Raw genomic sequence first — 12,669 nt, forward strand, 5'->3', positions numbered from 1 at the left:
TATATCATGGTTAATGCTTACCATTTCCAAGGAACAAATTATTTTAAACAGAGAATTACAATAATAACAGGCAGTAGGAATCAACTATTTTAACGATTTTTTATTTTTTATTTTTTTGTATAAAAAAATCAGAACTAAAATCATTAAAATATGGAACCGAACTGAATCATCCATAACCGGTTAAATTTGATTCTAAATTATGATTGTATGGTAAAATAGATATTCATTTTAACTATTTAGACTTGAATTTTATCTAATTTTCATATGACATCCAAACACACAACATAAAAAAAGAGGTCATAAACTGAAAACCAGAATCAAAATAAACACCAGTAATACAAATGAGAATACTGGTATCAAATTTATATCATATATGCATCATCCTATTAATTTTTATAAATTTAAGGTAACGCAGATTTGATTGTCAGTTAAATTTTTTTTTTTTTTTTTTAATCGAGATATCGTAGAAGACTAGAAAGTTAGTGCAGTGGTATGTTAATAATAGCTCTGTAAATCTTTTACATTTATATATATTGTTTAACTTTTCAATTATTTATTTATTTTTCCAAAATAGTTATTTATTTATTTTTTAATATAGATTTTCATAGTTTTTTGGGCAATTACCATAAGAAATTTCTTTCTTGTGCAGAGTAAGAAAGAGAGACTTTCAAAACTGAAGAGAAGACTTCCAGGGGAGAGAGAATATAGAGAGAGAAAGAGAAGGTGAATGGTCAAACATCACCGGTGGCGCCGGTCCATGGTTGATATACCCATCTCTCCCTCTCTCTCTCATCTCTTTCTCCGCCACTCTTTCTTGTGCGGGTCTCTCTCTCTCCTCTTGCTTCTTAGTTGTTGAAGGACCTTGTGTGTGAGCTCCGAATCTCTGTATTGGTTTGGTCACAAATATTGAATTAATTTGAACAATCATCCTTCTTTGCCATTTCTGGTTTCTTCCAAGCTCCGTGCCGAGAAATGGCTGTGAGTTTCTTTCTTTTGATTCTTTTCTGCTATGAATTGATTTTTTATTTTATTTTATTTTTTTGTCTTTTGTCTTTAAAGAAATTACAATGATTATGTTGTATTGTATTGTTTGATGAATTATCTGTACAAAATTTTGACGGTTGTGTTGTCTGTTTAATTGTCTTCAATGGTTTTGTTTCTTTGATTGTTTTTTTTTTTTCCTTGGAAGTGTTACTGTTATTTTTCCTGTTAATATCTAAAATTTGGGTGATATGGGTTGGTTTCAAAATTGTTCAATTCAGCATAACACATTATTATGAATATAAGTTGGTTTCAGATTACTTAAATTCTGATTTTGGTTTAATATTTTTAATTGAAGGTGTTCTAATTTGAGTTTTGGTGTTTTGGCATTTGGGTTTGGCTTGATCTGGTTTGTTTGGTAGTATTAACTCATTTTGGGGGAAATAATTCCCAGCTGTTGAGGTAATACAAGGACGAACACAAAGCAAAAATCAAGTAAAAATCATTGTTAGTCCCAGCTGTTGAGGTAATACAAGGACGAACACAAAGCAAAAATCTGTGTTTAACTGATGAATCCAACCACAATCACAAGAATGGAGCACCCAAGAGAAATCCACTTCACTCCAGAACATTTTTTCTTTCTTTCTTTCTTTTGTGTGTTCTGACATGGGGCTTCTGCTCATACATATATTGAATTGTTTTAGCCATTTTCTTTAAGGCTCCATGTCTCCTTTGATGGCCATATGACAACACATTTACCTCCATGACACACCTCACAAATCCACCCGCTAGATGCACAAGAGAAAACATCAATTAACCCCTCAGCAGACTCCAATTCAGCCAGCTTTCATAGCTAGTGCTATTTGATGGGAATGACCTTAGTCATCATATAAGTATATATATATATATATATATATATATATATATATATATATATAGATTCTTGTCAGTTTGAATTTCCTCGAAATGCATACATTTTTTTAATCACCTTACATTTGTAGTGATATCTAACTAAGAAGTACATTTCTAGTGATATCTAACTAAAAAGTACTTACTGTGGGATTAGTATGTTGCATTCATACTCAAGTCAATAGCCCCTCTCATTTTATAAGTATACCACATATTCCGCATCTTGAGTCACAATCCAGTTCTTGTTGGAGAAACTGTTTCATCCACAACATTCCTTACCTACTTTAGTAGTAACAATATATTCAACGCCTACATTACCCAAACAGATAATTGTATTGGGTGCGGGTGTGTGTGTCGTCTTGGACCTCCTTCAATGCCAAAATGCAAGAATATGTGTTCAAAAGTTGGATATGATTATGTGCACATGTACTAAGAATTTAAATACATTATATATATATAATTAGATAAGTACTCAAAAACACATTTCACAAATTGCCCATTACGGGACTCGAACCTCTCACATCCCTTTTGAGGGAGGAGAGGTTATACCATTTAGGATTCTTATTGGTTGGATTTCCAGTTATCTTGGTAGAAATTTGATATCTTTACCAATGACCTATTGGTAAATACATTATATGTTTTATTATAGTGTAAAGTTCAATATTGTTGCTTTATAAGAATATACTCGATTATTATTCAAATTAAATAAGATAGAAAAAGGCTTCCAACTACTACTAAATTTGATTTTTTTCTTCTTTCTTAATCATGACGTGAAGAATAGCAGTGTCCAATTTGGGCTCGTGTGTCGGAGACATATCCTGTATTCATACCCATTTTGGGTCGACATGTGTACATAAAGAAAAATACGAGAATCCTTGTAACTGAGTTCAACCTCAGTTGTAAACAAGGCAACATAATATTGTTGTTGAAGTTGTTATGATATTATTTTCACTACAAAAGTAACAAGGATTCTGATATAGACTGTTTACCATCAATATTATTTGTCATGTTTGCATCTCACAAGACCAACTGCACAAGCAGCGTCATGCCATGTGCAAACATAAGACATTCCTTTGCTGAAGAGTAGAGTTAGGAGCTTCTGTCTTCTGTTCTTTGGTAGAGGGACATAAGCTTTTACTTAGCTTAAAATAACTGGCTTCATGTGTGCTAACTAGACTAACTTAAATGTGCTAAACATGTGCCAATCACCTCTTACATTTCTTGTTTCAAAAGACCTTAGCAGATTTGCTGTGTCGGGTCTAAGTCCTTCGTATCAAAGGGCTTGAGCAACTCCTCTTTGAGTTCTTTTGCACTTATGACCCACCATAAGTAAGTTGAACATTTGTAAGTACCATCTTGATGCTTGCTTGAGAATATAAACATTGTTTTTTTCCGTCTAAAATAAAGCTCGTCCGCGCAAGTTCTTTGCCAAGAACTTTAGATGAGAATGATAACTTGTTTGATTCATTTCCTTGGTGTTGTAAGTTTCAAATTAGGGAAAAAAGAGCAACTTGGGAGTTTGTGCATCTGAATTTTGGTTAATTGCTTTATTGTTGAGCTGAGTCTATATTTGCATAATATTTTTGTTGATTGTTGGAGGTTCTTCAATTGTATGTATAATTTTGGGAAGGAGCAATTTAGATATTAGTAAGTTGTTTCGAGATATGGATTATGTTCTTCTCTTTTTGGTTATAGTTGAGGCTACGGCTGAAGCTTTCTCGGATCTGGGCTGAATATAGCTGGTAATATATTTTCTGATTTTCAATTATTAAAAGTCTAGTTCGTCGAGGACATCTGTATGATGGCTGGGCTCTGCATTATTATTTGATTTTTTTGCTTGCAGAAAATTGTTAACTTATCTAGGAAGCATTTGCACGAAATGGAAAAATATTTATGTACTACAATGTCATTGTGCACTCAGTACCCTTATAGTACAATATCATTATGCAATTGTGCCCAATAAATGTAATTATGTTTTCATGATGCCCAATGGCCTTTACCACAGCTACTCATTCAAACATGTTTGGTGATTTGGAACTTCTCATTTTTCCGGGTTTCATCACCCCAATTGTGGCCTATGTAATTCATGGCTGTGCTGCTAATGGATTGGCCATGTAAACATATTTTTGTGTTTAATGGATGTGATACTAATGATCAAAAAGGAATCTGTAAGAATGATGATGCTCTTGATCTTGTGGTAGGACCGTGCACATGTACCCAAGTTTGGCAATTGGGAAAGTGAAGAAAATGTACCTTACACGGTCTACTTTGAAAAGGCACGAAAGGGTAAGGGTAGAACAGGTGGGAAGATGATAAATCCAAATGACCCCCAAGAGAATCCAGATATGTTTCCCGATGTAGCACCTCCAGCTCAAGCTCAAGCTCAAGCTCCTCCCTCGAGAACCAGAACTGCACCGGAGGAACCAATAGGACAGGTAGCAGTTAGGCCAACACATGAGCGTCGAGTGAGCAGGGAAGATGTTGACGCTATGAATTCTACTGACTCTCTGGCGCGTAATGGCAATACACCCCGCAAAACTGCTAATGATCATCAACGTCATGGAGGCCGTGGAGCGGGTTCTGGTCGACCTGCAAGGCAAAGTGCTGGATCTGAACACAGCATTGAGCGGTCACCACTCCATCCACATTACCAGGCGAGGATTGTTGGGAAAAGTAGTGGTTCTCCCTCCAGGGAAGGAAGGAACTCATACGATGGTAGCCATGGTACTCCTGGGAGGTCCCGATTGAAACCAGTTACACAAGGAGATGAAAGTGTTAGTTTTCTCCTAATATCCTTTCAATTCATATATATATATATATAATACAGTAGACTTCTAGTAGCTCCACTTGATTCTACAAAAGTTACTTCCTAATGAGGAGGTTGTGTTTTGATTTAGCAAGCTCTACTTGTTGCTTTAATTGGTTGCTATGCTTGTCGTGTTTTAATCCTCCTAAATAATGTAATAACCTGCAATAAAAGTTAATCAAAGGAAAGAAAATGTGGAGCAATTTATTTGAACACTTCTCTAGTATGATTCAAAGCACTTGCATCACTGTGGTAATTATTATGTGAAGCATTTTATGAAGATCCCTTTCCCTGAAATGATTTGCATGTAATGGCAGCCTGATAGAGGTGCTGCAGTTCCAAGATTCGGTGAGTGGGATGAGAAGAATCCTTCATCAGCGGATAACTACACTCACATTTTCAACAGAGTGCGAGAGGAAAGACACACAGGGCCTGGAAAGTCACCGGGAAGGGATTCTGAGCATTCTTACAACAACATTCGGAAGCAAAATCAGAATGATAATGCTAAGGTATGTTGATCAATTTCCTTACGCACACTCAATTGCCTATGCTCTTCTCATTTCGGTTTTGCTTTTTTCTGATTCTATTTCTCTCATCTTTCTTTCCTCAGATATGCTGCTTTCCATGGGGTAGAAAATGAGAGACTTTCACTTTGTGCTATGTAAAAGGTTTGTGGGACCTGTAAATAGCTTTAAAGGCTCTATCTATCTGTCTATGCAGAGCTAACCTCTTAAACATTATGCATTCTTTCTCTGTGTTCGTGTGCTTTTTTTTGTGACAATAAATAATATAAGGTTTTGATGGGTAAAACATTTCTGCTGCTGCTCTTCGTCATTCTTCTTTCCTTGGCTGTCCACTGGTGTATATTACTTTCATACTTTGAATGAACTAAGTGTTCTCCGATTCCAATTATGATTTCAATGCATCGAATCGGTGCTCCCAAATGCAACATTCTTTTACGTTTGTCATAGCACTAAGTTGCTGCACATTTTTCTCCTCAACTGGAGGATCCTATACAATCTTAGAAGTATCAAATTGTTAAGCACATGGCTTTCTTCTCTTTCATGTACATCCTGCTCCGCAATTTCACTGTTCTAGCGTTGCGAAGGAGTAGCATAACAATGTGGTTTAATTTTGTATTTTCAAACACTTTTTTTTTTTTTTTTTTTTTTTTTTTTTTTTTTTTTTTTTACAGCTTTACCAAAGCAAGCACTTAAATTTTTTGTTGCAAGGGGTATATATCCAGGAGAAAATTTTATAAAGGTCGAATTATTTCTATCCAAGTTTTTTCCCGGGAAAAAAAAAAAGAAAAAAGCACTAATCAATTGACACGGTGAAAAATTCAACTATTTTTTTTCTTCTCTAATTTCAATTCTGAAGTGCTGATTGATACTCTAAAAAATAAAATAACATTATTGTTTTAAAATGACCAAAATCTCTACTATCTAAAGGCTTAGAGTAAAAATAAACTCCAAACCAAATAAGCTTGTAAGCACTAATTTGTTCATAAATTAATAAAACTTAAACTGCAACAGGGACTAAAAGGCTATATAAACTTGGGTCTCTATTCCAATTCCGGTTCTGGGCATTTAAATAATAATAATTTTCTAAACATCTCATAATGCAATTTCAATCAAAGAAAAATTATAAAAAAAAGGTGTAATACTCATTTGAGCCTCGGGGAAGTTGAAGCACACACTTTTGCCTGTTTAATTTGACTTATAATAAAATAAATTCAACATTCAAACACGGATAATGGTGACTTGAACATGTTTGACTATGTGAGAAGTGAAAACACATGTGGGAATGACATTTAGAAAATGAATTTTCTCCATTAATTTTTTATTTTTATTTTTTTTTCTAATCTATTGTCCAACTTAACATGTCACAGTGTAATTATTTACTATATTATAGTTATGCACACAACTAAATCATAATAAAATGATGGCATGACATGTTTATACTCGTTGAATGATAACTTGGAAATAATTAAAGGAGATGATCAAAATTCATTATTTCAAAAGTGTAATGTTGGTATATTTTAAAAATATATAATACCTATTATATCAAGGACCAAAACATTATTGATATTACTAAGTTCATGATATTTGTTCCTTTAGAATAACATATTTTTTAATCAAAATAATGATAGAAAGTTGAGAATGTCACAAATGTGAATTTCTTGTCAGAAAAAAAAATAAAGTGCAATACAAAAGCAATTATGTTAGGAAGTGTCAAATCAATGGCTTCAAATTCAAATTAGGACGGTCACTCACCAAATCGACCGTTGGGATTAGAATCGGTGGTCCTCAAGACGCAGATTGAGTGCACCAGTCGGTCCAACAGCGTGGACTTGAGAGACGTGTTCCAATTTTGGACCAAACCGACTCGGCTCAGGAAAAACCAAAGTAGTGAACGTCTGGTTACAGTATTCCCCTCTTTCTAACGCTTAAAAGCCCTAGACGGGGAAGCATTGAGACCTTTGTGCTCTCTCTGTCTCCATCTCCATCTCCATCTCCATCTCCATCTCTATCTCTGTCTCCATCTACATCTCTCTCGCCATAATATTACAGAACAAATTGGTTTCAAAATCTTGGATATTAGGTACGATCTTCGACCTAATCTCTCTTTTTCTTTTTCGAAATTGATTGATTTCTTTGTTCTTTGTTCTTTGTCGACCCTTCTACATTTTCATTGCTGTATCGATTGTTTGATTTTGGTCTATACTCCATAGAGTTTCTTTTATCTGTGTTTGTGTATATATATATATATATTCCTTCTGTATTGCATGCTTCATCAATCGGACACATACTTGTGACCTGATTTTCTTTTATTTTCAAAATGGATTATCGGATTGTGTTGAAAAGTTAAAATTTTGTGCCTTTCTAGAACTGTTCGCGATCAAAAATTAAATTTTTTCATGGTAATTGAAATTTATGCAATAAAATTTGGCGATGCTTGATTTAAGTAATAATTGTAGAAAAAGAAGTTGATTAAAATTTAATATGATCATATATATATAATCTGATTAGAAACTAATGCTATAATCTGATTATTTTTTAGATTTACCTTACCATTTTATTGTTGAAATTAGGAAGTTCTATAGAAAAACCATTTCTGACTGATAAAATTAAAAGATTATTATATGTTGGAGTATCTCATTCTTTTGTGCAATTTAAGTTTTAAGGTTGGGGATTTCAAGGGAAGAATCTGTCTTGAAGTAAATTAAGCATCAAGATGAATCTAAGATAAAATTTGATATTTTAGGGTAAAATATGGAATTTTGCATTTATGGATTATGAGAGAGTAGTGTGCGTATGTGTGTGTATTTGATTTAGTTGTTAAGGATTGTGTTACCTTTACAGGAAATCCATAACTAAAAAGAATGAGCACCAGAGGGTTAAGGGGTCCTCCTCTAAAAGGGTATGTGAGGAACTCTCGGCGTAAGAGAACAATACTAGATGTGGACCTTAATGCACCACCTGCGCAGAACAGGTATGAGGAAGGAACTTCAACTCATACTAATTCTCAAGATGTGCAAGCTGGCCAACAAGGAGGATCTGCGCAACCTGCAACTATTGACGTAGAGGCGTTTGATGATGATGTTATTATATCGTCCCCCAGGGCTTTTGCAGAAGTAATATATTTTTTTTTTCTTCAAAATTGTAGTCATAGACATCACACTTATATCTATATGGGTTTACTCACATTCTTGTTTTTTATTTTATTTTATTTTTTTTGTTTTTGTTTTGGTAAGTTAAACAATTAAATTGGTTAAAAAGGTTTACTTACATTCTTGTTATTTGTTTTTTAAATTTTTGATCAGGCTAAAAACAATTCCAGAAGGAATCGTGGAAGGACTGTTGTACTTGATGTAGATTCAGGTAATTCAAGTTTTCCGCTGGTGTTTTTATTGATAGCTGCAAGTAACTTTGTGTGTTTCTTTTTGGTTTTCTTTTGTATTTTCTTTTGTTGATTTTTCTTTTGTATTTTACTTTGTAGTTTGTTTGAAAACTTGAAGCCTTTGAATTATATAATTATTCTTGCTATTATTGCAAAAGTTATGTTTTTGAAAATGCTTAGCTATTATGTTCTGGTTGCATACGGTAATGTTGCTGGTTATTTTTTTGTTGTCCACATTGCATACTAGTTGTGGTTGGATGAAAGTTGTTTTCTTGGATTTCAAACTGATGTGTATAAATTTGTCTGAACTCACTTCAGATTTGAACTGCACGCCTATTATCTTTTCTTTCTTTATTTTGGATGGATGATCTTTTTGAGGTCTGGGTTTTAAAATAAAAAGCCAGCTGCTTGATTAAATACTGAGAAAAGAAATAGAACAGTCAATGAGAGAGTTACGTAGAACTAAATTTTGGAACAGTCCATAAGAGAGTACCATAGAACTAATTTTTGCCTTACAGCGAATGTGATAGGCATTTTATATTTATTCCTCAATTCTAAAGATAGGTGTCTTACATATTTTCCTTTTTTTGACCATGCGGATGAAGCATGGGGAGCAAAGAGCGACCTTACTGGTTATTTGTTAACCTTCCTTTTTCTTGTGTCATGCTTCCAACAGAGCGGGCTACTGGTCATATCCATACATTTAATTTACCTAATACTCCATTAATTGGTGTAACTTATGTTATCTCTCTCTCTCTTTCTCTCTCTCTCTCTCTCTCTCTCTCTCTCTCTGTGTTTTAATACTGAATCGATTCATAATCAATGCAGAAGAACGGTCATCGAGGTTCCCTCCTAATAGTCATAACAAGCGCAGAAGAGTTTCTTCAAACCAAACTATTATAAATTGTGACCTTTACATAAACTTGGAAGGCAGTAGCAACTCTATGGTAATAATCAATTTCCTTTCTTTATATGCTTTTTTTTCCTGCCTTAAGTTCTATATGTCAGTTGAGGCATGTTGCATGGACAGTTCTGGAGGAGTTAAAACTTCACTGTGCTGTCATATATGGATTGACGTGTTTATTTAGGAGGTCGTCATATTTTAATCGCACTATAAATTCCTTTCTCACCTTAGCTTTGTTGCATGTATAGTTTGAACTCCGAAGCAACAATCCAGTAAATACCGGATTTCATATACACTTCAGTTCCCCTAGGGTATGGACCGATTGGCACTTAAACATACACCTTGGGAACTGGACTGTTTGGCACTTCAAATATACACCTTGGGGACTAGACCATTTGGCACTTAAACACACCCGGGAGCTGGACTGTTTGGCACTTAAACACACACCGTGGGGACTGGACTGTTTGGCACTTAAATACTCCTTTATACCTGTGTGTTGCAACAGACAATGTAGACACAATGCACCCATAGCACGTCTGTTCATTGTGATACTTGATGCTTGTGCTGTGGTATACTTGTGCTCTGTATCACAAAATTTAAGATGTTCTATTTACTTTGGACTCTTCCTTTTTTGAATAAATGTTGTTAATTGGAGTCACCATTTGCATAAAAATTAACAGAAAAAGAATCTGTGGATATGATTAGTAAAAGTGAAATGTGCTGGTGGGACCTGCTTCATGTGCATTTATAACCATGCATGGGCATTTGTATGTTGTTTACTCTGCTCAGTAAGATTTGTTGTTTATATTCAATGACAGAGAGAGAATGTTTGTAGTATGGTTCCGCCCCCGCAGTCACGGCCACCTCCGCCCAAGGAACCCACCTTTAGTTGTCCAATTTGCATGGGCCCATTAGTTGAGGAGATGTCAACAAAATGTGGTCACATTTTCTGTAAGGCGTGTATCAAAGCTGCAATTTCTGCTCAGAGTAAATGCCCCACCTGTAGGAAAAAAGTCACCATGAAAGATACCATTAGGGTCTATCTTCCTGCAACCAGCTGAATGCAAGGTGCGTTATTATGTAGTTTTGCTCTTTTGTTCCCATAGTATCTTCTAATCAAGCTAAGTCGAAATGAAAGTATTATGTGCTATTGTTAATTTTAAATTGTAAAGGTGTACAATTATATACTGACTGAATAATTTGTGAAAATAATGAAATGAAATGCAATATCCATACAAAACTAACACAAATTAGTTTAATATTCATCTACTGACTGGTTGATGTGTTGGCCATATTATTAAATTCAGGTAAAAGTTCTCTAAGTTGGTTCTAAGAATTTTAGTATGCAGTTTGGTGGATTTTTATTTTATTTTTTACTAATTATTTTATTTTATTTTATTTTATTTATTTATTTGCATGAAATTAAATGAATGACCCTAAAAGTGATTGTAAGATTGCCTATATGTTCATCGCATCGATTAGATGGAGAAAAAGTAATTATTTCGAAGCTTGTTTTATTTCTGAGACTACCGACTGCAACATATGTAATCAAAATCATAACAAAAACAAGTTTCTACATGGTCAGATTTTGGATGTTAATGATTATTGTACGGAAACTTATGCTATGTTTGGTTGGAGGGAAGGATTGAGGGGGGATGGATGAGAGGAGGGATGGATAAATATTTTCGTGTTTGGTTGGAGGGACGGGAAGAGAGGGAGGAAACAAGGAGGGATGCTTCATCCCTCCTTCCTTTATGTTTTTCTATCCGCCCACTTTTGGGGGGAAGGGAGGAGAGAAAGAAGGCATAACTACCTATGAATTGGTAATTTACATTTTTAACCTTTTCAAAAAATTTTAAATAAATATCTACCTTTTATAATTTTATATAAAATGGTATATTGGTAAAAATAATAGAAGAACTCTCCTTCCCTTCCTTCCAACCAAACAAGAAAAAAGTATCACTCCATTCATCATTTATACTATCCATTCCATTTAACCAAACATAAAATGGGAAAGACACCCTCCCTTCCCTAGGGATATCTCATCCATCCCTCCTCCTATCTCTTCCATCCATTTTTCCATCCCTCCAACCAAACGAAGCATTTGGGAGGGGAAAAAAGGATTACCGTGGTACCATTTAGATTTAATCAAAACAGAACATGTTGGTTTTTGTTGTCCTTTTTACTTTTATAACGTTTTCAACTTGCTGATTATTTCCATGTTTTGTCTGGGATTCTTGATGCACCATTTTTGGCCAAACACTACATGATTTATATTCTTCCTGGTGAATCTTGAGAATTTTGATCTTAACATGTGCATAGCTGGGAGTTAATTTAATGCAGTTTTGTGACCTTTTGTGTCAAATTATTAAATGTTCCATTGCTCTGTGAATATAAAGAAAAGCGATTTCCGTTTTGTATATATAATTTGTATCAATATGTCTAATAAAATATTTTAATTAACAGGATTTGGCTCTTTTGTGGATGCAAGAAGCTAATATTTACAGAGACTGCTTTGCCCTTTTGTGAGAACTAAACAATGGTTGCTGAACTCTATCTTCAACTTTGGAACCAAGGAGTGATTATGTGTTCATTTACCTCTTTTTCCCTTTTTAGAGAGAGAGAGAGAGAGAGAGAGAGAGTTCCTATTGGCAATATTTTTTACATTGTTCTTCAGTGAAAGATTTAGTTATCTTTTAAAAGTTTGTACCTGTAGGCAGTATTTTGTCTTGGACTCCTGGTCTAGGAATAAACATTTTTTATTGTTGGCGTAAAATTCTAATTTTATTATTTACTTGTCCTAGTCGAATGATTGCGTGGCTCAAAAAAGGTTGCCCTCTCCCGCTTTTTGATGTCCATGGTATTCTAGTTGTTGAATTCAGCTGTGAAGAGTTAGAATTTTGTAAATTGGGGCTTTACAGGGAGATCATCTTGATGGGTTAATCTAAGGGTTCAATTATGGTGAACTGACTCGAATCCTTTGAGATTGTGAACAGTTGGATTTTGTAGGTGCCAAATGGTAACCAGTTAGTGAAACCCTATATGCTTTTGACAATTCTGATGCAGCTGAAGTTTGGCGACCGGTCGAGTTTGAACCTGTTGGTTGATGTAACAACCAAAAATATTGGAGGAGTTCATTTGTATTTTACATCTGAGGTTGTTTTGG

General features: G+C 34.5%; 2 protein-coding genes across 2 annotated transcripts; both read left to right on the forward strand.

The window, feature by feature from the left end:
- The first annotated feature begins 653 nt into the window (after positions 1-653).
- Positions 654-5,506, forward strand: LOC132269153 (RPM1-interacting protein 4-like). Its single transcript, XM_059770235.1, has 4 exons — positions 654-978; positions 4,092-4,664; positions 5,014-5,205; positions 5,307-5,506. Exons 1-4 carry the CDS (start codon positions 973-975, stop codon positions 5,334-5,336), a joined length of 801 nt encoding a protein of 266 aa, XP_059626218.1. The 5' UTR covers positions 654-972; the 3' UTR covers positions 5,337-5,506.
- Positions 5,507-7,085: 1,579 nt separating this feature from the next.
- On the forward strand, positions 7,086-12,306 carry LOC132269155 (uncharacterized). Its single transcript, XM_059770237.1, has 6 exons — positions 7,086-7,300; positions 8,062-8,333; positions 8,523-8,580; positions 9,428-9,546; positions 10,322-10,571; positions 11,970-12,306. The coding sequence occupies exons 2-5, from the start codon at positions 8,082-8,084 to the stop codon at positions 10,562-10,564; spliced, it is 672 nt and encodes a 223-aa protein (XP_059626220.1). The 5' UTR covers positions 7,086-7,300; positions 8,062-8,081; the 3' UTR covers positions 10,565-10,571; positions 11,970-12,306.
- The last annotated feature ends 363 nt before the right edge of the window (positions 12,307-12,669 follow it).

The sequence above is a fragment of the Cornus florida genome, unplaced genomic scaffold (assembly GCF_030987335.1).
Source record: "Cornus florida cultivar Cherokee Brave unplaced genomic scaffold, ASM3098733v1 CherokeeBrave_3.0.0_Hap2_Chr08, whole genome shotgun sequence".
NCBI classification, from domain to species: domain Eukaryota; kingdom Viridiplantae; phylum Streptophyta; class Magnoliopsida; order Cornales; family Cornaceae; genus Cornus; species Cornus florida.